Genomic DNA, 26,252 nt, shown 5'->3' on the forward strand with positions numbered 1-26,252 from the left:
TGCTAATTCAATCAGACTGAATTTTTATTTCTGAATGTGTATGACTGAGTGCCATACTAAATTTAAAAACACTAAAATTTGTTGGATTATATATAATACGATTACGTACATATCTGTTCTCTGTAAATTTAGTACCATACTACTTCATTTACTAATAATAATAATGAAGAATAAGTTCAATAACTTGTTTAAATAATATATAGTACAGTAGTAAAATAATATAAATACAGAAAGACATTTATGAACGTAATCAAGCACAGGACAGTTGTCACATTAGAATAATTGAGTCCACTAATATTTCTCAAATGAAATATATTTTATTCAGACTAAAAAAATATAACTAAAATAAATAATATTTTTTATAAAAATATAATATAACATTACAATAACAAAACATTACAATAAAAAAAACCCCATGGGGTTTAGTACCTCCCTCAGGGCTAATTTTGATGCTCATTGCAAAGGGTCATGTGGAGAGGAGGATGGCAACCCAGGAGGAGGATCCTGCTCTGGAGCAGAGGGCACTGGCATCTCCTCCTCACGAGGCATCTCGTGAGGAGAAGATAGTGATACCTGTACCCTCAGCTCCTGAATGGCCTCCTCCATGGCTGACAGCCTCCTCTCCACATCCTTGCAATGAGCATCAAAATTAGCCCTGAGGCTGTTTACTCCCTGCAGGATCTCCTTCAGCATGCCAAACTGTGCATGCGCAGTGCATACACAGCTTGGAGGAGATCCTGCAGGGAGTAAAGCAGCAGTGGTGCTGGGCCCGGCTGTGGCTGCCGCAGTTCTTTCTCTGGCAGTGGCACTGGCTGTGGCTGCCTCTTCTTGCCCTGTAAAGAAATGTAAAAAAATTCAACATAAGATATAGAACAATACATATATGTGAAATAAATAAGCAAATATTGTACGCGCGCTAGCAAGTTTAAATATTAAAATAAAATCAACCCCTTAGTTTACTAAATTACAGGGTTTTAGAAAAATGAGTCTATATTCTACAACATCAGAGAGGGAGAGTGGAGGGATATGATTCTAGATAATTAGATAATATTATATATCATATATAATATAACATACATCTATCCCACCCTCTATAACTGACTGATCACAAACAATAATTTTGTTTTTCATCCTCAGACATACTAGACAGTAGACACTACTCCTTACTTACTGGCCCTGTGGCCCATAATACAAGCCGTTAAGCCCGTGAAAATGGGCTACATTAAAAAAAAAAAATTTTCAGTTCGTTTTTGGACACGGCACTCTTCTACACTTCTTCTTCCTCACTCACCCTCTTTCTCCCACTGCCTCCCTCCCCTCTCACTGACTGATACCCCCTTCCCTCACTCTCACCCCCCCCCCCCCCCATTCGCATTTGCAGCACGTTGGTCAGGGCTCAATTATCTAATAATATTACCTGGCCAACTGGCTGCGGCTGTTGGCTCCGTCCTCCTCTGCTGGTGGCAGCTGCGGCTGGGCCCAGGAAGCCCCGCCTCATCCCTGCTTCTGTGTGGTTCTGTAGAAGACAGTTCAAAATTCAGAGAACAACAGTTACAATTTTAAAAACAGGAATGGGATCAGACACAAGCATTCATTCACTGTTATAATAATAATTTATAATAAAAAAACATTAAACACAAATTCCATTACAATCAATTGAATAATATGTGTGTACTTGTGTAGTATTCTGAAAACAACCTACCAGGCAAGGGACGGGACAGGGTACTGCGGACTTCCTCGAGCCACTCACCCTCATGAAGTCGTTGGTGACGACCTGAGAATTAGAGAGATAAAGGAAAAAGAATAACATTGATTAATTTAATTACAAACAGCATGTCCAAGTTTTGCCTTGAACTACTAGGGTATTTTTTTATGCAGTATAGAAATGTCAGTAATAAACTATTACTTAGATAATCTTTCAATGTGGCATTCAAAATCCGAAATACCACCATTTCAAAACGATAAATATAAATATTAATAATAATACCACAGATAACTTTCTTTCTTTTCTAGTAGGGGGGGGGGGGGATGAAGGGCCAAGCAGTCCCTGTCTCTGAAGGACAGCTCTCTTCAGAAAATCAGACCTGAATGCAGGGGCTGTCTCACCCTTCACATCCCTCCCCCCCCCCCCCACACCATTCACTGGCTGGTATATGGGAGAAGGGAGGGGTGAAGGGCCAAGCAGTCCCTGACTCTGAAGGACACTACTACTATTTCAGTTCTTCTAAAATATATGTATTTTAAATTAGTAGTACTGCAAAGGGCTGAAGTGTCCCACCCTTCTCATCCCCCCCCCCACACACACACCACACCACACCATTCACTGGCTGGTATATGGGAGAAGGAGGGGTGAAGGGCCAAGCAGTCCCTGTCTCTGAAGGACAGCTCTCTTCAGAAAATCAGACCTGAATGCAGGGGCTGTCTCACCCTTCACATCCCTCCCCCCCCCCCCCCCACACACACCCACACCATTCACTGGCTGGTATATGGGAGAGGGGAGGGGGGGGGTGAAGGGCCAAGCAGTCCCTGTCTCTGAAGGACAGGTCTCTTCAGAAAATCAGACCTGAATGCAGGGGCTGTCTCACCCTTCACATCCCTCCCCCCCCCCACACACCCACACCATTCACTGGCTGGTATATGGGAGAGGGGAGAGGGGGGGGTGAAGGGCCAAGCAGTCCCTGTCTCTGAAGGACAGGTCTCTTCAGAAAATCAGACCTGAATGCAGGGGCTGTCTCACCCTTCACATCCCTCCCCACCCTCCACACCCACAGAATTTGCTGGCTGGTATATGGGAGAGGGGAGGGGGGTGAAGGGCCAGGCAGTCCCTGTCTCTGAAGGACAGCTCTCTTCAGAAAATCAGACCTGAATGCAGGGGATGTCTCACCCTTCACATCCCTCCCCCCCCCCCAACACCATTCACTGGCTGGTATATGGGAGAGAGGAGGGGGGGGGGTGAAGGGCCAGGCAGTCCCTGAAGGACAGCTGTCTGTTCAGAAGTTCAGATGGGCCATGCAGATAAAATTGGTGAGAAAACTGTGCCCAAGTTTGCAGTTCCTGTGTTAAACTTCTTTTTTTTCACTACAGTAGCATAAAATAAAATGAAGTACTTTGTGTATTAAACTAAAGAAACTTTACATAAAATGAAATTAAGTACTTCTCTTCATTTAATATTTATACTACTTTAGTGAAACAAAACATTTAATAAAGAAATTTGTGACCTGAGCTTCAAAACATTAACATACTATAGAAAAACTAAACAAAAAGCTTCTAATACTAGTACTTATTATTTATTATACTTACAGTGGTTAAATTTAAAGAGCAGGCAATGGTAATGCACTCTGAGTCTGCAGTCTCTGTCCAGAGGAGAGTCTCTGTATCTTGTCCAACTCTCTTTCAGTCTGTGCATGCTATCCGGTAGTCTCTGGCTGCTCTGCTGCGCGTTGAAGTAGCAAAATGGCCGCGGGGAACAGCACCAAGCATGCGTGGCTTAGTGTGCACTAAGGTGGAGACAGCCAATAGGGACGCAGAACGATACCTCTAGCTAACGAACACTTCCTCAAATTTTACTTTTAAACCGTTAAGTAACATTTTTTACTAAAAAAAAATGCCAATCCACGGGAACACGATATTTTCCTGCTGCCAGACGAACCCGATCCACGTCCCTATTTGTTATTGTGCTGGCCATAAAAGTGTATGGGTAATATAGCTGCTGTTTTAAACTAACCTGAAAAAGTCTCTGATCTTGTCTGGGACAAAGCCTGGGACACCACCTGCCCACACAGTATAGTGGTTATATATTTTTCTAAAATGTTATCAATACATGATGGAAATGGAGGGAAACACCATTGTCACTTGTAGAAACCTTTCCCATGTGGATAAACAATGAGAATAAACTGTGCTTGAAATGCACACCTGATTTGTATTTTGTTTATTACTTGAATCCTCTTTTATTTAAAAAGACACTAAATGACCTCATGTTTCTGGTTTAGGTGGTCTTGGATTAATTTTATGTAATGCTTCCTAGAAATATGTGTAATATTTCATGGAAGCTGTTAAATGAGCATTCTAATAAAGGCTGTATGGAAATTGTTATTAAACCCACTTGTGAGGAAAAAATTATGTGCACACAAACCCATATTCATACATTGCTCATATAGACCTTTAAACAGAGAACTGGAATAGCCTACCAGCAGAGATGGTGGTGGAGGCTAGCACCAAGGCAGAAGTTAAATGTGGCAGGTTCCACCCCCCCACCCCCCAGCTTACATTTTGATGACATCCCACATTGGGACAACTTTTAAGACTGTATCTTTTAAGACTGTATCTTTTAAGATTGTATCTCAGAGATTCCAGAGGGACTTTAACCACTGCCAAGCCCACTAGTGTCCCCCAGCTGTGAGAAGAGAGGTGCCAAAAAAGCTGTCTGTATGTTAGACACAGGATGAAGTTTATGCCTCTGCTGTAGAGCCAGCAGCTACATGGTTAACCTGACAACTTACAGAGAGAGAAGACCACTTGACCCTAGTGAGCCTATGAGAGTTGCCAAGCAAAAGAGAGACTGTTGCACTTATTGGGAATAAAACCAGAGGGGGAAAAAAGGGTGCATTTTGTTCTTTTGCCCAGGTTTTTTCTGGGGTGCAGTAAGGAGAGCTGTGCAGCTGTGGAGAACCCACCAAAGCTTAGAACATTTCAGACCTGTTGTCATTACAGCCTTTTAGCAGCACAGCTGAAAGTCAGGGTGTTGGTGACAAAGTCCCCATAACAGGGGAACTGCAAGGAACAAGAGTTATTTCAAGCCTATGTTTCTTTTTTCCCCCCTTTCCTTGCAAAAAAGGGGTGTTGCTTAAAAAATAAAGGGGAACTGGAGATAAATTGTGCTTCAGTGAAATAAACACTATTTTAACCTGCAGTATTCATCTGGATTTATTTATTTATAGAAACATAGAAATGATGGCAGGAGAAGACCAAACGGCCCATCCAGTCTGCCCAGCAAGCTTTCAGACTTGTTTTTTTCTCATACTTAACTTACTCATACTTAACTTACAAAGGGCCATTACTCTTTGGCCCTTAGTAACCTTTTGGTTCCAATTCCCTTCCACCCCCGCCATTAATGTAGAGAGCAGTGCTGGAGCTGCATCTAAGTGAAGTATCTAGCTTGATTGGTTAGGGGTAGAAACCGCCTCAATAAGCATGCTACTCCCATGCTTATCCATTTACCCAGCTTGTGCAATTCATTGTTAGTTGTTGTCTGAATATAAATCCACTTTTCTTCATTCCCCCTGCCGTTGAAGCAGAGAGCCATGCTGAATATGCATTGACGTGAAGTATCAGGCTTAATTGATTCAAGGTAGTAACTGCCGTAACAAGCAAGCTACACCCATGCTTATTTGTTTACCCAGACTATGTAATTCAGACCTTGTTGGTTGTTGTCTGAATATAAATCATCTTTTCATTCATTCCCCCCTGCCGTTGAAGCAAAGAGCCACGCTGAATATGCATTGAAGTGAAGTATCAGGCTTAATTGATGCAAGGTAGTAACCGCCGTAACAAGCAAGCTACATCCATGCTTATTTGTTTACCCAGACTATGTAATTCAGACCTTGTTGGTTGTTGTCTGAATATAAATCATCTTTTCATTCATTCCCCCCTGCCGTTGAAGCAAAGAGCTATGCTGGATAAGCAGAGAGCTACGTTGGATATGCATTGAAAGTGAAGTATCAGGCTTATTTGGTTTGGGGTAGTAACCTCCATAAAAAGCAAGCTACTCCCTGCTTTTTTGTGAATGCAAATCCATTTTTTTCCCACATTTCCTCTTGCCGTTGAAGCATAGAGCAATGTTGGAGTTGCATTAACCGTGTGTATGTTTATTGAATAAGGGTATTATCTCCAGGTAGTAGCCATCATTCCCGCAAGCCACCCTCTCTTCATTCACATCCTCTAGACTTTATGGATCTACAGTGTTTATCCCATGCCCCTTTGAAGTCCTTCACAGTTTTGGTCTTCACCACTTCCTCCGGAAGGGCGTTCCAGGCATCCACCACCCTCTCCTTGAAGAAGTACTTCCTGACATTGGTTCTGAGTCTTCCTCCCTGGAACTTCAAGTCGTGACCTCTGGTTCTGCTGATTTGTCGTTGTCTTTGGATCATTAAAACCCTTCAAGTATCTGAAAGTCTGTATCATACAAAATTATTCAGAGTAGTTAAATCACAAGCAGATTGTGATACATTACAGGAGGACCTTGCAAGACTGGAAGATTGGGCATCCAAATGGCAGATGAAATTTAATGTGGACAAGTGCAAGGTGTTGCATATAGGGAAAAATAACCCTTGCTGTAGTTACATGATGTTAGGTTCCATATTAGGAGCTATCACCCAGGAAAAAGATCTAGGCATCATAGGGGATAATACTCTAAAATCGTTGGCTCAGTGTGCTGCAGCAGTCAAAAATGCAAATAGAATGTTAAGAATTATTAGGAAGGAAATGGTTAATAGAACGTAAAATGTCATAATGCCTCTGTATCGCTCCATGGGCAGACCGCACCTTGAATACTGTCTACAATTCTGGTTGCCGCATTTCAAAAAAGATATAGTTGCGATGGAGAAGATACAGAGAAGGGCAACCAAAATGATAAAGGGGATGGAACAGCTCCCTATGAGGAAAGGCTGAAGAGGTTAGGGCTGTTCAGCTTGGATAAGAGACGGCTGAGGGGGGATATGATAGAGGTCTTTAAGATCATGAGAGGTCTTGAACGAGTAGATGTGACTCGGTTATTTACACTTTCGAATAATAGAAGGACTAGGGGGCATTCCATGAAGTTAGCAAGTAACACATTTAAGACTAATCGGAGAAAATTCTTTTTCACTCAACGCACAATAAAGCTCTGGAATTTGTTGCCAGAGGATGTGGTTAGTGCAGTTAGTGTAGCTGGGTTCAAAAAAGGTTTGGATAAGTTCTTGGAGGAGAAGTCCATTAATGGCTAATCAATTTTACTTAGGGAATAGCCACTGCTATTAATTGCATCAGTAGCATGGGATCTTCTTAGTGTTTGGGTAATTGCCAGGTTCTTGTGGCCTGGTTTTGGCCTCTGTTGGAACAGGATGCTGGGCTTGATGGACCCTTGGTCTGACCCAGCATGGTAATTTCTTATGTTCTTATATCATCCAGGGTGTACATATTTAGATTCTTCAATCTCTCCTCATAAGTCATTCGATGAAGACCATCCACCTTTTTGGTCACCCTTCTCTGGACCACCTGCCAACCTGTCCTGGTCCCTTCGGAGATACGGTCTCCAGAACTGAGCACAGTACTCCAGGTGAGGCCTCACCAGGGACCTGTACAAGGGGATAATCACTTCCCTTTTCTTACTCGATATTCCTCTCTCTATGCAGCCCAGCATTCTTCTGGCTTTACCTATCGCCTTGTCACATTGTTTCCTCAACTTCAGATCGTTAGACACAATCACCCCAAGGTCTCTCTCCTGCTCCGTGCCCATCAGTCTTTCACCCCCCATCGAATACAGTTCATTCGGTTTACCACACCTCATATGCATGACTCTGCACTTCTTGGCATTAAATCTCAGCTGCCATATCTTCGACCACTCTTCCAGCTTTCTTAAATCCCGTCTCATTCTCTCCACTCCTTCTGGCGTGTCCACTCTGTTGCAGATCTTAGTGTCATCCGCAAAAAGACAAACCTTACCTTCTATCTCATCCGCTATGTCGCTCATATAGATATTGAACAGGACCAGTCCCAACACCGATCCTTGTGGCACTCCGCTTAACACCGCTCTCTTTTCAGAGTAGGTTCCATTTACCATCACACATTGTCTTCTGTCCATCAAACGGTTTGCAATACAGGCCACCACCTCGGCACCCACTCCTAAGCTTCTCATTTTATTTATGTATATTTATATTCCGCAATTCTTTACCAAACAATGTTCAAAGCAGATCATAACTGTTAGGTTTTGTAGGTTTCATGGACCCTTGGCCAGAGGTGGGAGTTGACGCTACCTGTGGGGTTGGGCCCCACAGGTCCCCACCATTGGGAGGCGAGGTTGACTGGAAACAAAGGCAATAGGACCATGGCTGTGGTCCAGGAGAGAAGAGGTGTAAAAGCACTGCCTGAGTCACAGCCATGTGATCGCAGGCACCTGCACTGTAGCTGTACTGTGGGGTGCCCTGAGGAGCAAGGACAGAGAGAGTCAGTTCAATGATATTGCAGTGCTGGGCAGGTCTGGTGAGAGCATATACCAGAGGAAGGATCTCCAATGCTGGAGCATGCAGGGCAGGCCCCGAGGAACGGGGACCGCAGTGCCAGGACCGCTCATGAGGTAATGCTGAGGCTGCCCCGAGGAGCGGGGAAGCGTGGAGACAAGATCTCTGGTATACGACGTTGAGGCTACCTCGAGGAACGGGGAAGCATAGAGGCAGGATCTCTGGTGTAGCAACGCTGAGGCTACCCCGAGGAGCGGGGAAGAGTGGAGACAGGATCTCTGGTGTAGTAACGCCGAGGCTACCCCGAGGAGCAGGTACCCAGAGCCAGAGTCCGCAGTCCGAGAGTAGGCATCCAAGGCAGGAACCGCAGGTCTAGAGAACAGGAACAAACAACAGAGGAGCTCAGGGAACTCATTGCCAAGTCGGTTAGCGTAGGCCAAAGGAGGTGCTTAAATATCTCAGGCTTGTGATGTCATCAGCCGGGGACGACCCTGGAGTTCCCGCCATTGGGCCTTTAAAGGGAGGCGCGCGCCTAGGGAGGCCCGGAGTCGGAATGTCGGTTGGTGGCGTCCCAGCCACCAAGTGGGGCACGGAGAGCCAGGAGGAATGCAGCGGTAGTGGCTGGCCACAGCTGCGAGTTTACCCAGAGTGGAGAGCCAGGCATGACATGATATGAGTTGGGTTGGCCGCTGCCGACAGTCATAACAATAACATTCTTATAAGTAACAATCTTATAATCTTGTAATTAATAACAAACATCACATACATTTAAATAAAGCTCATAACATCCACAACATATCAATTAAAAGCCATATTAAAAAGAAAGGTTTTCAATTTTTTCCTAAAATGGTAATCAGTAACCAGTCATATCTCTAAAGGAATAGAATTCCATAATACTGTGCTACCTGAAAAAAGCATGATGTGAGTTTTGCTGTAAGTGCACCTCTTTGACCCCAGGGATCATTAATAACTGTTGATTAGCAGAATGCAGAGATTGTTGTGGGCAGTACAACTGTAGCAACACCTTCATATATCATGGACATTCAGCATATAAAATCTGGATGTACAAGTGTTAACATTTTAAAATCAAATCTATGACTCAATAGGAAGCCAATGTAACTCTTTTAAAACTGGGGAAATGTGGGCAGACATGGAGCAGCCAACGATCAATTGAGCTGCAATGTTCATCATTATCTGCATTGCCCGTATATAACATTTTGGAAGTCCTACTTAAAGGGCATTGTAGTAATCTAAATAGGATGACACAAAAGCCTGAAATCGTTCATGTAAAGTACATATTTTAATCTCCGAAGACACCTCAAATCTTTTTTTCACAACAGCCTGGAGCTGGGGGCGCAATGTAAAACTAGTATCTTACAATACCCCCAAATCTCAGGTTGACTCGACTGCCATAATCATAACCCCTTCAACTTGAAAATTAGGAGGGTTTAACTCTGTAACGTGTGCAAATGGTATCAATTCTGGGGTTTTTTTTTACCATTAACCAATAGGCCATTCTGATTCATCCATTGTAAAACAGTTACACTGAAGTGAGGCCGGTTAGCCTCACTTCGGTGGTGGGAAAAGTAATGGAGTCTCTGCTGAAAGAGAGAATAGTGAACTATCTACAGTCTGGAGAATTGATGGACCAGAGGCAACATGGATTCACCAGGGGAAGATCCTGTCAGACAAATCTGATTGACTTTTTTGACTGGGTAACCAAGGAATTGGACCAAGGAAGAGCGCTCGATGTCATATACTTGGATTTCAGCAAAGCTTTTGATACGGTTCCGCACAGGAGACTGGTGAATAAAACGAGAAGCTTGGGAGTGAGTGACAAGGTGGTGACCTGGATTGCAAATTGGTTGACGGACAGAAGACAATGTGTGATGGTAAACGGAACCTTCTCTGAAGAGAGAGCGGTTTTAAGTGGTGTACCGCAAGGATCGGTGTTGGGACCGGTCCTGTTCAATATCTTTGTGAGCGACATTGCGGACGGGATAGAAGGTAAGGTTTGTCTTTTTGCGGATGACACTAAGATCTGCAACAGAGTGGACACGCCGGAAGGCGTGGAGAGAATGAGACGGGATCTAAGGAAACTGGAAGAGTGGTCGAAGATATGGCAGCTGAGATTCAATGCCAAGAAGTGCAAAGTCATGCATATGGGGAGCAGAAATCCGAATGAACTGTATTCGATGGGGGGGGGGGAAAGGCTGAAGTGCACGGAGCAGGAGAGGGACCTTGGGGTGATAGTGTCTAATGATATGAAGTCTGCGAAACAATGCGACAAGGTGATAGCAAAAGCCAGAAGAATGCTGGGCTGCATAGAGAGAGGAATATCGAGTAAGAAAAGGGAAGTGATTATTCCCTTGTACAGGTCCTTGGTGAGGCCTCACCTGGAGTACTGTGTTCAGTTCTGGAGACCGTATCTACAAAAAGACAAAGACAAGATGGAAGCGGTACAGAGAAGGGCGACCAGGAAGGTGGAGGATCTTCATCGCATGACGTACGAGGAGAGATTGAAGAATCTAAATATGTACACCCTGGAGGAAAGGAGGAGCAGAGGTGATATGATACAGACTTTCAGATACTTGAAAGGTTTTAATGATCCAAAGGCAACAACAAACCTTTACCATAAGAAAAAAATCAGCAGAACCAGGGGTCACGATTTGAAGCTCCAGGGAGGAAGATTCAGAACCAATGTCAGGAAGTATTTCTTCACGGAGAGGGTGGTGGATGCCTGGAATGCTCTTCCGGAGGAAGTGGTGAAGACCAGAACTGTGAAGGACTTCAAAGGGGCGTGGGATAAACACTGTGGATCCATAAAGTCAAGAGGCCGCCAATGAAGAGTGGGTGACTCGCCAGAATGATGGCTACTGCCTGGAGACAATACCCTTATTCAATAAACATACACATGGTTACTGTGACTCCAACATCACTCTAAGCTTCAACAGCAAGAGGAAATGTGTAAAAAAGGATTTGCACTCACAAAGACGGGAGTAGCTGGCTTGTTACGGCGGTTACTACCCCAAACCAAATATCCAAATTACTACCTCCACCTTCCTCTATTCCTGATGCCTTTCAACTAGCTTGATCACTCCATTCTTATACTTCACTTTCAATGCATATCCAGCATAGTTCTCTGCTTCAACAGCAGGGGAAAAGAAAAACTGTTACTTCACACATCCAGCAGAGCTCTCTGCTTAAACGGCAGGGGAGAAGAAAAAAGGGTTCGCACTCACAAAGCGGGGAGTAGCTGGCTTGTTACGGCGGTTACGCATATCCAGCATAACTTCAACGGCAGGGGAGAAGAAAAAAGGATTCACACTCACAAAGCGGGGAGTAGCTGGCTTGTTACGGCGGTTACTACCCCAAACCAAATGTGCCTGATACTTCACTTTCGATGCATATCCAGCATAGCTCTCTGCTTCAACGGCAGGGGAGAAGAAAAAAACTGATACCTCACGCATATCCAGCATAGCTCCCTGCTTCAACGGCAGGGGAGAAGATAAACAACCAATAAGGGCTGTATAACATAATCTGGGTAAAAACAAATAAGCATGGGTGTGGCTTGCTTATTGCGGTGGTTACTACCCCTACTACCTCTAACTAATCAAGCTAGATATTTCACTTGGATGCAGCTCCATCACCGCTCTCTACATTAATGGCGGGGGTGGAAGGGAATTAGAACCAAGAGCTAAGAGAAACAGATAAGTATGGGAGAGGAGGTGGGGGAAGCTTGCTGGGCAGACTGGATGGGCCATTTGGTCTTCTTCTGCCGTCATTTCTATGTTTCTATGTTTCTATGTTTCTATAAGTATTTATTTATTTTTATTATATACTGACATTTGATCTCAATTGAGATATCACACCGGTTTACATTCAGGTACTGTAGGTATTTCTCTATCCCTAGAGGGCTTACAATCTGTTTTTGTACCTGAGGCAATGGAGGGTAAAGTGACTTACCCAAGGTCACAAGGAGTGACAGCAGAACTTGAACCCTGGTCTCCTGGTTCATAGTCCACTGCTGTAACCACTAGGCTATTTCTCTTCCCCCTTCAGAGACAATAATCTCTTGTAAACTGTTACAGTAAACAGCAGCTGTAAATCGTCTGCATAAAAATGAAAGAAAACTTTCATCTCCTGTAATAATGCACATAATTGTAGGAGGTAGATATTAAACAACATTACTGACAGAAAAGATCGTTGTGGAACACCCCATCACAGTGGCAGCCAATCTGACATCCTGGTCCACTCTCACTTGATATAGTGGCTTTTCAAGAATGAGGTAAACCATTCCACCACCTTTCCCCCAATCCCAATATCCATGAGTCTAGTTAATAAAATAGAATGTGAGATCGAATCAAAAGCAGCAGACACTCCTAAAAAGACTGCCACTACCTGATGACTCTTATCCGACTCCCGAAGCACAAAATCTGCTATAGAAGTTAACACAGTCTCAGAGCTATGGCCTCGTCCAAAATCACTCTGATATGGATGTAATATATAGTTATCTTCTAGGAAGAGGGTCAGCTGATTCAAAACTATCTTCCCAATAATCTTGCCTATAGAGGGGAGAACAGAGATGGATGATAGTTTACTGGGTTAGTATGATCCAGCCCCTTGTCCTTTTAATATAGGGTAAATTACTGTCTTTTTAAAGCAATCTGGAAAGTACCCCTTGCTTAATGAGAGATTAACTAATTTAGCCAACACAGCTACAAAAGAGTCTCTCAAAAGGTGTAATATCCAAAAAGGACATGGATCTTTAGGACTACAGGACCTAGTCAAGCCTGATACTGCTAATTCGATCTCTGAAGATGCTGCAAATTCAAAAGAAGACTATTTAGCAGACTTGAAGGCCCCAAAATCTGGGCACATGGCATCTTGAGATCCTGTCACAGTAGTAGAGACAATTCGCAAAATTTTCTCTTCCCAAAATTGTACCATTTTAGCACAATTAACCATATTGCCCATAGAGTTTTCTGGGGAACCAGAATAATTCACTTGGGTGATTCAAAGAAGCCTCCAACTGTGTTGTAAAATGTTCACTCTTTTGCTGCATAAAATCTGCCTTATTTTATAGGTTTTATCTAAACTAGGACGTTTTTTCCAAAGCCGTTCTGTACTTCTCATCTTTCTTTTAATTGGACTAGACGTCATGAACAAGGAACTCGATGCTTACTTCATAGCATTTAATAGTCTCCATAGGTGCCACATCATTAATTACCTTGGCTAATAGCTCCCATAAGGAGCTTGCCAAGATATCTGAAGAGCTACCCACTAACTTTTATTTAATCTCATCCCATCTGGATGTAAATTTAACTAAATCAATTTCTCCTCGAGACTGATGTATAAAGTTAGATGTCCTTCTAATTACTAAAGATGAAACATTTCTAAAACAAAGGGACATTAACAGATGATCTGACCAAGGGACCTCTGTTAGACATAAATTCAAGACAACCTTTGCATCTAGGAATACCGTAGGAAGAAGAACCAAATCTAAAATATGCCCCGCACGATGGGTTGGACAGTTAACTATCTGGGATAACCAAGTGTTGAAGTCAGCATTAAAAATTCCTGTGAAAAATTATCCATAGTGTCAACTTGAATATTAAACTCTCCAAGTAACAGTAACAATTGATCATTTAGTCAATGATGAACAGAAATTTAACAGTTTGCCTAATGACGCCCCATTTTACCCAGGGACCATAAATAAGTACTAAACTTTTGCTCCCCGCCCCTAACTTGTGAGGGGTTAATAAGATGGACGATGAGTCTCTATAAATAACTACCATACCATCACCTCTCCAATTTCTGCTACTTGCCTTCTTAGAACAGTTTGGCCCCACAAGTTTGTTTTATTTTTTTGTGCGCAGACAGTGACTGTAACTATAAAGTGCATTAATTTCCTGGGTACCCAGTAGTTAAGTACGAGCTGCTGTTTCCTAAAGATTTACAACTTTATTTGGTTGCATGACATAATTAGTATGCTATATTACAGACATTCATATTTGTGCATTTCATTTCAGTGTTTGTTTCCTACTGCTGTTTCTTTTTGCTGTTTTATGCTCCATTATCCCCCACACTCCTGTTAATACCTGAATTCAGTTATATGTTACCAGTAAAAAAGCCTACATTTCTGTCTATGGTACTTTGTTACAAGGAACAGAGTGGAAAAAGAGGGGCCTAATAAGAAAGGGAAGAGGAGGAACAGGTGCAAGATTCATCTCTCCCAGCTGCTATAAAGTAACCTGCAGCCCCCACTCTGTCTGCCTTTTCTCATTGGTACAGATTGATTTCTTTCTTCTGCTTACCTATATTATCTGAGAGAGCTGCTACATAAACATGCTTGATGGCAGAGGTAGGAAAAGGGTAGAGAGTCTGGGTAAGTGACATGGGGTCAGCTCATGTTAAGTATGTGAAGCTCTACTTAAAATGGTAAAGAACCAGAGAAGAAGAAACCCGGGCAAACTGGTTGAGCCAATTGCTCTTTCTCTGCCATCTTCATTTTACCTTAAAAACTCCAGAAATACTGTAGAACGGGGTAGTCAAACTATAACCTGTGAGCTGGAACCAGCCCATCACTATATTTTTGAGACCCACCTATCTGTATCCTGAGCTCCCATGTCTCCGATCCACCAATGCCATTCTCAATCTGCCTGCATGCATCATCATTAATAGCCCAATGTTATATATCAGGTAGATTGAGGATGGCTCTGGCACAGGGAAAAAGGCCCCATGGGGCTACCTGAAAAGCCATCCTGCCAGCAGCTGAAGAGTAAAAGAGGCCCTGGGGCTGTTGGTGTAGTCCATTTCACAGCAGTCAAAGAGTGGAAGATGTCCCAGGGCTGCTAGCACAGCCCATCCTGTTGGTGGCTGGAGTAGGCCCAAACTGACTGAGAATGAGAGAGGGACTGTGTGTGTGAGAATGAGAGAGAGAGGAAGAAAGACTGTGTGTGAGTGAGAGAGAGGGCATGAATGAGTGAGAGAGGAAAAGAATATGTGTGAGTGATAGAGAGAAGAAGAGAGCATGTGAGAGTGAGAGAAAGCATGAAAGAGAGAGAGAAATGTATCTGACAAACACATACTCTACAAGGTCTCCCCGACACCTCCCCCTGGCCCCTGATACAGATGAGAGCCAATGATGTGGCCCCCAAATTTAAAAAAAACTTTGCCTAACCCTGCTGTAGAACCTTTGATCTGGAAGCTAGGTTGGAGAAGAAGTTCTTGAGCAATGGTCTTCACAACATTTCTTCCTACTGCCAAAGTTCTTTCAGCATAGTAATATGGGAGGCTATTTATTAGGTAAAGCAACTAATACTGGAATACAATTTTAAACTTAATTTTAATCATATATGATAAAATAAGTTAGTGTAGCAATGTAGGGATCTGATCAGATCTAGAAGTTGTACTGTTATCAGAAAACAAAGATAATATTCCTTTAAGCATAAGTTTTGGATATGTGGATCATTTTTGTCTCAGCAAAGAATTTTACATAGGGTTTATCATGCAGATTCAGAATAAAGACAGTCCATATGTCTTGCAAGCATTTGTGTTTTTCTCTACTCCTGAAGGTACTGTACCTGTTTCCGGGCATGAGCTTGCTCTTCAGCTGGCATGTTGAATGTACTTCTAAATAAGGTTCTAGCGATGAGGAAATAATAGACTGATATAACAGTCAATGGGATGATGTAGAACACTGAAAAGCACATGAGAGAATGGATCTCCTGCAGAATCTTTTCAGAGACAGGGTAAGGGGCGCAGGCTTCAAAGGTTGTGTTTTTATCAGGACTAAAGAATAAGTACAAATCTGAAAAAACAGCCTCTGGGACAGCTAAGAGCATTGAGATGATCCAGACACAACTTGCTTTGCCACACGTCTTCAAAACTGCATCTGAGCTCTGAAGCTCCAGGGGCTTCACTATGGCTCTGTACCTAGAGAAAACCCGAGAGCACAGTATTACAACATGCACAATTACATTATCTTCTGACACAACTAATATATTCCTGATAAAAAAAATCCTCTCTCACCTACACTCTGCATTTTTACTCCTTTTGTCAGTTGGAGAATATTGACTGGATGATACTGTATTATTCCATTTTTAAAATTCCTTTTAAAGCATCAGTTTTGCACTATGTTCTTGCTTATTTATTTATTTATTTATTTATTTATTTATTTATAGTAATTGTCATATGCGACGGGTACTTTTGAATAAATGGATTGCACTGAATTTTGGTTTGCACAGTGTTTAATGTTCAGCTTCTAACATTGCCTCCTTCAGAATCTGAGAAAAATCTGCTGTCCTTAGCCCTGGTTTATAATTTACTTTTTTTTTTTTTGCCACAGAGATAAGCAAGGATGTTGCTGGGCACTGGTATATGGGGCCCATGCCCCAAATCTTTGTGCCAGTTCCCTGAATCGCATTTCTCACTTATTGCAAACGCTGCCTCCAGAAGAGTTGTCTAGTGGCTCCATGCAGCTCCCAGTGAGTTTGAGTCGCAAGATGCCCAGATTCTCGCACTGTTCTTATGAGATTGCAAGCTTGTGAACAGCATTGGAGTTTGGGCCCCACACAATTCAAATTTGCTGAGAGCCACATTGTACCAGAAGAGAATAGCTGATCTGGGGGGCATGGAGGCAGCAGGAGTGAGGAAGTACTGGAGCAAGGTGGGGGAAGGGAAGGGACTGACAAACTGGCAGACTGCCTGGATTTAGGGGTAGCTGGTTGGGAAACTGGCTGTGGGGTGGAGGCAGCTGGCTAGGAAGTGAAGAGGACAACTGACTGGCTGGGGGGTTGGGAGGGTGCCTGGCTGGAGGGCTGAGAAGCAGTTGGCTAGGAGTGGAGAGCAGCTAGCTGGCTGGGGATGGGAGCAGCTGGTTAAGGAGTGTGTGGGGGGGGGGGGAAGGTGGTGAGTTAAATTATATTTCGGGGGAGGATTATGGACTGGTCCTAAGGGTGGGCAATTTAAGGAATGCCTGCAATGTCTGAGTGGCCCTATGTTTAATGGGATATTGCAACTTAGTGACTAAGCAGCTGAGGGGAGTGGGCAGCTAGGAATGGGGGGGGGGGGCAGTTGGCTGGCTGGAGGATGAGGAAGAAGAATGTCTGGCTAGTTTGGAGAATGGGGGCAGAGTTGACTGGCTGGGAGTGAGGGGTGGTTGGTTGGATAGATGAGTGGGTGGGTGGGCTGGTCCTGGCCTTAGGGATAGGCAACACAAGGGATGCTTTCTATTTCCAGGCAGCTTTCCATCTATCAGGATGCTGCCACTCAGCTGGCCCCTTGTGAGCCTGCATTTTTGGAGGAAACCCCACTTCCCCCTCTACGCACACACCTTCTTCAAAAGGTGAGCCTCCCACCAGGGCACCACTATTTGCCTAGAGCTGGTCCTGGCTGTGGGACCAATCCCCAAATCTTTTTAATAACTAGCTCTTCGTCTGGAAATAGGAGAGCCAATAAAAAAGCTGAGCGTTAAAACTGTGCAATGAAATTCAGCGGGCAGTCTCCTAATGCACAAGTGAACTTTTTAAACTCCCAAAGCAGTAAGCTAATGGTATGCTAACACATCAGGAGTTTAAAAGTACACACATATCAGAAAATGTGTGCACAGAAAAGGCTTAGTGCATGGAAAAACAAGTTTATGTGCAGAAAACATGATGTGCACAAATCATATTTTCCATACATAAGACGAGTGAGATAATCAAATTTGCAGATGACACAAAATTGTTCAGAGTAGTTAAATCACAAGCAGATTGTGATAAATTGCAGGAAGACCTTGTGAGACTGGAAAATTGGGCATCCAAATGGTAGATGAAATTTAATGTGGATAAGTGCAAGGTGATGCATATAGGGAAAAATAACCCATGCTATAATTACACAATGTTGGGTTCCATATTAGGTGCTACAACCTAAGAAAGAGATCTAGGCGTCATAGTGGATAAGACATTGAAAGCGTCGGTTCAGTGTGCTGCGGCAGTCAAAAAAGCAAACAGAATGTTGGGAATTATTAGAAAGGGAATGGTGAGTAAAACGGAAAATGTCATAATGCCTCTGTATCGCTCCATGGTGAGACCGCACCTTGAATACTGTGTACAATTCTGGTCGCTGCATCTCAAAAAAGATATAGTTGCGATGGAGAAGGTACAGAGAAAGGCAACCAAAATGATAAAGGGGATGGAACAGCTCCCCTATGAGGAAAGGCTGAAGAGGTTAGGGCTGTTCAGCTTGGAGAAGAGATGACTGAGGGGGGATATGATAGAGATGTTTAAAATCATGAGAGGTCTAGAACGGGTAGATGTGAATCGGTTATTTACTCTTTCGGATAGTAGAAAGACTAGGGGGCACTCCATGAAGTTAGCATGCGGCACATTTAAAACTAATTGGAGAAAGCTCTTTTTTACTCAACGCACAATTAAACTCTGGAATTCGTTGTCAGAGAATGTGGTTAGTGCAGTTAGTATAGCTGTGTTTAAAAAAGGATTGGATAAGTTCTTGGAGGAGAAGTCCATTACCTGCTATTAAATTCACTTAGGGGCAGATTTTAAAAGGCCTGCGCGCACCAGCGCACCTATTTTGCATAGGCCGCCGGCGCGCTTAAAGCCCCGGGACGCGCGTAAGTCCCGGGGCTTTCGAAAAGGGGCGGGAGGGGGCGTGGCAGGGCGTATTGGGGGTGGGCCCGGGGGCGTGGCGCTGGCCCAGGGGCGTGGTCGAGGCCTCTGGACCAGCCCCCGGGACCGGAGGATGGAGCGGGGCTGCCGGCCGGCGCGCGCAAATTTAGGGGGGGGGGGGTTTAGATAGGGCCGGGGGGTGGGTTAGGTAGGGGAAGGGAGGGGAAGGTGGGGGGAGGGCGAAGGAAAGTTCCCTCCGAGGCCGCTCCGAAATCGGAGCGGCCTCGGAGGGAACAGGCAGCGCACGCTGGGCTCGGCGCGCGCAGGTTGCACAAATGTGCACCCCCTTGCACGCGCCGACCCCGGATTTTATAAGATACGCGCGTATCTTATAAAATCCAGCGTACTTTTGTTCGCGCCTGGTGTGCGAACAAAAGTACGCGATCGCGTATTTTTTAAAGATCTACCCCTTAGAGAATAGCCACTGCCATTACCAATGGTAACATGGAATAGACTTAGTTTTTGGGTACTTGCCAGGTTCTTATGGCCTGGATTGGCCACTGTTGGAAACAGGATGCTAGGCTTGATGGACCCTTGGTCTGACCCAGTATGGCATTTTCTTATGTTCTTATGTTCTTAAGATTTATATAGAAAAAAATCCTTATGTGCAGAAAATATGATTTATGTGCACAAAAAAATGTCATTGCAGAAAGCATTTTTTGTACGCATAAATCATATTTTATGCATGAAAACATTTTTTTTGTGCAGAAAGCATGTTTTCTATGCATAAAATCCCAACTACAGATTCCGGCACCAGATCACCAGCTTCTGCTGTTGAGAGACACCAGCCTTGGAAACGTTACTCCAGCATGGACTAGGAGTTAAGTTTCCAGCACTAAGGAAACAAGTGCCACACCTCTGCATTGGGATAGGGGCAGGGTAATACCATCAGTAGCATGGAATTACCATGCACTAACTTAAATGCACAATGTTGTATGCACGTTGGGGCTGATGCAATATTTGTGTGCAGAAAACAGGTGCTCAGTATTGAGCGCCCGTTTTCCTAATACATGCCCAGCCACCTCTCTTGGGCACACGATCCAATATTTAAATTAGGAATCGTGCAAAACAGGAGGTTCTAGGGAGGTTTTGTGCGTTCCTAGGGCCTTCTCAGCATCAGATGCACAGGAAAGGTGGCTGTAAAGTAGGTTCGGAAAATGGATACTCAATCTACAAGCATCCATTTTCTCTTGCTACCAGCATAGACATGCACAAAATACATGGCCCATCTGTGTATCTTGTGTGTGAATATTGGGCGTCCAGAATTTTTTTTCAAAATCTTTTTTTTTAAACTAAATCTGCTTTATTTGGTTCTTCCTACTTAGTATCACTACAATATTATTTGGAGGAATCAGAGAAAGCAGGATTTTTCTTTTTTTCAATGTGCCCTTGAGAGTGGCATATCTTTACGCCAGCCCCAGAGTGGCATATAATTTTCTGCATTGCAATGGGTACATTAGTTGCATGGGAAATGTTTTTGCATTGAGAGGATTAGCTAATAGCCTCATCTACATGGAATTTACATGTAACAAGCTCTATTAGCTATGCAGTGATTTGGACGCGTGTTTTGGACGCACTAATACCCATATAGCATTGGGGGTTATAAACACATGTCCAATTGTGTGTTAAACCATGTGCTAGCCGCTGCAGACTGTATTTCATCGGTCCCATAGTGCGCACAACTGAGGGTTAAATTCTGCATTGTATCTTTTTGCATCGGCCCCAGGGTGAGATATGTCGATACAGAATGAGGCACTGGATGAGTACCTTCATAATGTTCAGTTTTAAGTTCTTTTTCATCCAGAGTCCACAAACTCAAACCTTCACATAAATCCTGATTAATGAAAGCGCCTTGCAAAACAGACAATAAAGATTATATCTGTTATTAACATTTCTCTAGACACATCAGTTTTTTTGTTTTTCCTAATCAAATTGCTTAACATTTTGATACCTGCCAAAACAATATTGGTTGTGTGAAAAAATATCAGTGGAAACTCAAGGTCTGCTGGCAGAGGGGTTTTTTTCCTAAAAACTGTTTACTAGGTTTTATTTTCTAAATGCTCTGCAGCATCTCCTGATTGTGTGGTGCTTCTGAGGCTTAGCAACACAAGAGCATCATTCAAAAGGCAGAAAACAAGAGGTTTACTGCAGCAACACATTATGTAAAGATAATCTTTCTGTTTTTCTAATCATTCTCGATGATAATAAGCTGTCATAGTCTTAAACTGCGACCTAGTGCTTTTTAAGGTAATGCGCTCGTTACCAAGAATATAAAATATGTCCATCAATCAGAGTGACAATAGTATTTATAGAAACTTGTTCACAAAAGTAATTTAATTGCATCAAAATAATCATAACAGGAACATTTGTTTCTCTGTATATTAGACAACAGACGTTCCTAAACTAAAGAAACCTTTGATTTGTGCAGTATTTACAATGCTGCTTTGGAGAGTTGGCAATATTAAAAACTAAAAATGTGGAACAAAAGAAATATTGGAAATCTATACTGCCAGCCAATATTCTTCTATAAGTTTGCACAAAAATACCTAAGAAGTTTGGGCAGATTAGATCCCATTTAAGCAAGGAAAAATATGCGTGTCTGTGCATATAGACACACACAAAATAATTAATGAAACCTATAGTCCTTAAGAAGATATTGGTAGCCCAATATCGTTAGCAGGGGCTTCCAAAAAATGAGATTGTGCTTCTCATGAGATTAATCCCCTTGATGCAAACTGCCTACAAATATAGCCCTGCAGGAAGGGCAGAGCACAGCAGATGCACTAATTTGTTTCCCGTTCTGGGTCATCTGCTTCATTAATTTGGCAACATTTAATTTTTTGCTATCAAAATTAATAGGGTCAGATAATAGCAAAAGAAATCAAGCAGTTCTTGCAAGCTTATAAAAGAAAAAACAACAGTTGTATAGAATGGCACAGCGGCAAAATCCTTGTCACATTCAAGGATATACGATTTCTGTTTCTCAGAAATATATATTGGTAAAGCCCACCTGTCAGCGCTGAGGACGGTTAAAGTGAATACCGATACTCCAACTGAAGTCAACTGAATGAAAGAGATCAACTTGCAGCCAGTTCTTCCAAACAGCCAGCTATCCACAATGTAGCGTGTGGCATCCACTGGCACACATGTTAACAACAGAAGCAGGTCCCCTAAAGCCAGACTGGCTATGAAAATGTTAGGAACAGTTTGCATGGATTTCACCTTGAAAAACACTTTGATGAGTATTGCGTTTCCAAGGAGACCGACTGAAATGATCATGGAGTATGTGACCGAAATTGTAGTCACTATTTCTGCTCCAGGCGAGGAGTCTTCAGCCCCTTCCTGATCCCCACTGGGAGCATGGCCACCGCTGGGGCTTAGTTGTGTGATGCCATTTGCAGCCGGTAAGAAAGTCTGGTTAGATGAAAGAAAACCGTCTTGAGACATTTTCTTGAAAAAAAAAAAAAGGAGGGGGGAGAGCCACAAGTCTTAATGCTTCTTCTTCCTGGCCCCAAAATAGTTAATAATTTTCACATCCAGTAACCTACAGCAAGTAAGATTCCTTTAAAATTGAATGCGTTTGAGGCAATAAAAAATGTCTTGCTGCACTTCAGGCAGTAACTAATTTCTTTCTGACTCCTGAATCTCGAACCATGTCTGCAGAAACTCATGCACTGAGCAGTGTGGGAGGTGGAGATATATTTTTATTGGTTTATCAGCGATGAGCTAAGGTAAGGGAATTTCTTTATGCTATTATTTCTCAAGTAGGATTTTTTTTCTCTTGGGTAACATTGGATAATTAAAGAGAATTGCAAGGGTTCTTCATTTTATCTTTAATAATGGCATGGCTGCAAATTCAGCGCACTCGTAAGAAAAAAAAGAAAGAGTAGACACCAAAACACATCCTAATTGGTCCCAAGCCCATCATAGCCATGTATTGTGAATCTTGTAAACACATAAATATGCAAATAATCACAGAATTTAAGAACTGGGCAAATGTTCCACATTACTTTATGACCAAGTTTTAGCTTGTATGAGTTTTCTGTCAAATGTTTCTCTTCTTGAAATAGCAGTTGATTAAATCCTTGGGCAAAAACTGTTGTGTTTCAAAATTGTGCAAGCGAATTGACTTTTTTCACTTTTTTTTTTTGTCAGTTATTGCCCAAACCTTAAATCTGGCACTACCTTGCTGTAGGGACCTTCTGTAATCCTACTAAATAATTAGACCTCTCAAATAAGGGCTTATGTTAGGTAAAGTGAGTAGCAACAGGACTGTACCTTTTGTTTGGATATTCTGTATTGGGAAGTGCTCTTTTGGTTTGACCACAGCTCTGTGTTAGAATGACCACTATAGGGGGGTTATTTTGTATGTTTTATGAAGGAGCAAGGAGTTGGAGTTTGGAAGGAAAGGAAGCTTTCTTTCCTACTCCTGGCCTGCAGTGGGTTGCAGGCCAACACCACAGTCTGTCTGGCTGTCAGTCTGTCTGTCTGGTCTTCAAGCAGTTTCTTCTGGTTATAAGAAGTCTCATTCTGGTGAATTTGCATAAGAACCATTTTGGTGTTTGTCCTGTTTCCACAGGTGTTTTCCTATTTGTTTACCATTGTCCTGCTTTCACAGTGTCCTACTTCCATTGCAGCCTTTTCTGTTTTCCTATTTTCTAATGCTATTGTTGTTCATGCTTTTACTCTGCATAGATTTCTTTGTTTCTTTGTTATACTGCCAACTGGTGATTGTCCTGCACGTTAAATGCTTGAGCTGACTCTAAAGGGTTAACCTCTGACTTGAAAGCAGGGAAACCTGGGTGTTTTTCCTCACCCTGTTTGCTTCAGCAGCTAATCTACCCTAGCCCTGCAGAATAATCCTTTTTTTACCTGTCTTTATTTTCTGTGATCCAGTCTGCTTTGGTTGCTGTTTCCTCCAGCTTATTCACAAAAAGATTCTGTTTACCTGTTTTATTAATAAAGTTTGGAGAAGCTTTGTAGGTCCCATAAGATGGGATCCGAGTGTTCCCACAAGGGAAAGGCCCAGGCTAAGGCCTTGTCATCCAAAAGCAAGAGGATATATATGGTCTTGGTAGCATCATCAGGGAACAGTGCAGACTGGAGGCAGAAATGCATGTTGCACTGGTTCAAAAAACCCTGACAGAGTTGGGGGTCCCTGGAATAGTGTGGTGGAGCCAGAAGTGGTATGATGGGGTGCGTAGTGGGTGTAGAGACTGTGTAACCCGGAGAGGAGGGATCGAAGAGCCTGCTGGGATGGTGAAATCAAGACAAGTATTAAGATGTTTCATGGAAGCCACGAGTGCTTCCAAGACATTTTGTTGCTCCAGGATCTTCTGGCCAGGCCCGGAATAGTCTGTAAGGCGAGTGCCTCCACTGGGTCCATGGCATTGGGAAACTGTTGGGCCGTGGAGGAGTCGTTACCACCTGTGGAGAGGAGCCCCACAGGTCCCCTCTGTCGGCAGGCGAAGCAGGAGAATAGCAGAGACCCTGCTGGGGCTTCACCACTATCAGCCCGCTTTCCCCTCAGGTCGAGCCCTTGGGTACCGGGACCGGATGGACTTACGTGGGGCCTCTGCAAAGATGGAAGTCTGAGGGTTGTGCAGTACGTAGTCGGTGTCAATGCTTAGGTTGTAGCATGCGGCGTAGCTCATAGTCAGTGTCCAGGCAAAAGGTTGTAGCAGACGGCAAAGCTCATAGTGTGTCCAGGCAAAAGGTTGATGCAGACGGCATAGCTCATAGTCAGTGCCCAGTCTGAAGTCAAAGCCAATGTCAAGAACATAAGAACATAAGAAAATGCCATACTGGGTCAGACCAAGGGTCCATCAAGCCCAGCATCCTGTTTCCAACAGTGGCCAATCCAGGTCATAAGAACCTGGCAAGTACCCAAAAACTAAGTCTATTCCATGTAACCATTGCTAATGGCAGTGGCTATTCTGTAAGTGAACTTAATAGCAGGTAATGGACTTCTCCTCCAAGAACTTATCCAATCCTTTTTTAAACACAGCTATACTAACTGCACGAACCACATTCTCTGGCAACAAATTCCAGAGTTTAATTGTGCGTTGAGTAAAAAAGAACTTTCTCCGATTAGTTTTAAATGTGCCCCATGCTAACTTCATGGAGTGTCCCCTAGTCTTTCTACTATCCGAAAGAGTAAATAACCGATTCACATCTACCCGTTCTAGACCTCTCATGATTTTAAACACCTCTATCATATCCCCCCTCAGTCGTCTCTTCTCCAAGCTGAAAAGGCCTAACCTCTTTAGTCTTTCCTCATAGGGGCGTTGTTCCATTTCCCTTATCATTTTCGTAGCCATTCTCTGTACCTTCTCCATCGCAATTATATCTTTTTTGAGATGCGGCGACCAGAATTGTACACAGTATTCAAGGTGTGGTCTCACCATGGAGCGATACAGAGGCATTATGACATTTTCCGTTTTATTCATCATTCCTTTTCTAATAATTCCCAACATTCTGTTTGCTTTTTTGACTGCCGCAGCACACTGAACCGACGATTTCAATGTGATATCCACTATGACACCTAGATCTCTTTCTTGGGTTGTAGCACCTAATGTGGAACCCAACATTGTGTAATTATAGCATGGGTTATTTTTCCCTATATGCATCACCTTGCACTTATCCACATTAAATTTCATCTGCCATTTGGATGCCCAATTCAAGCAGAAGAGGAGAGAAGGCAGGAGCAAGGAAGGAACTCAGGAACTCAGGATAACACAGCAGTCACAGGAAGCAAGGAGACCTGTTGCCAAGGCATCTGTTGAGGGCAGGATGCAGCCTTAAATAAGGCTGGAGGAGCGATGTCATCAGGATGGGCTGGCAGCACTTTCCTGCCGCGGGCCCTTTAAGAATAGGCAGGAAGTGCGTGCGCATGTCTAGGAGAACATCCTGGGTGTAAGGAAGTCGGCGGTGTCCCAGCTGCGGAGGAAGCAGGGGAGGCAGGAGGAGCCCCAGGAAGAGGAGGCTTGTGATGGCAGTGGCTCCCTGCCACTGCCAGAGAGCCCGGGCCTGCTCTGGCTGCAGAAAGGCGGCCATAGGTGAACAAAGCCAGTCGCGGGGCTCCCCATAGGTTTAAAGGAAGAAACAGGATCATTCTATCACAGAGGGCAATGGTCAGACAGCCATTTAACGAAGGGGAAAATGCTTTTTACCCAAGTCAATTACTTTGAAAATTGCCCTCAGACAAGCTTAGCAAGTGGGATGGCACACTGGCAGCACTGCGTGGTGCCTTGGTGAGGTACTTGGTTTTCATTCCTGGACCTAATTTTTGCATTCATATTGTCCGAAGGAAGATTCAGGCTGCACATGAGTAAAAGATGCATCATTTCAAAATTGTATGAGCAAACTG

General features: G+C 43.4%; 1 protein-coding gene across 1 annotated transcript; it reads right to left on the reverse strand.

Moving 5' to 3' along the window:
* Positions 1-504: 504 nt before the first annotated feature.
* BRS3 (bombesin receptor subtype 3) lies at positions 505-24,537 on the reverse strand. The gene is made up of 6 exons (XM_029607993.1): positions 24,450-24,537; positions 23,756-23,831; positions 15,800-16,151; positions 1,703-1,774; positions 1,418-1,516; positions 505-833 (listed from the first exon to the last, which is right to left on the reverse strand). The coding sequence occupies exons 1-6, from the start codon at positions 24,535-24,537 to the stop codon at positions 687-689; spliced, it is 834 nt and encodes a 277-aa protein (XP_029463853.1). The 3' UTR covers positions 505-686.
* Between the last annotated feature and the right edge of the window lie 1,715 nt (positions 24,538-26,252).

The sequence above is a fragment of the Rhinatrema bivittatum genome, chromosome 6, assembly GCF_901001135.1.
Source record: "Rhinatrema bivittatum chromosome 6, aRhiBiv1.1, whole genome shotgun sequence".
In the NCBI taxonomy this organism is placed as follows: Eukaryota; Metazoa; Chordata; class Amphibia; order Gymnophiona; family Rhinatrematidae; genus Rhinatrema; species Rhinatrema bivittatum.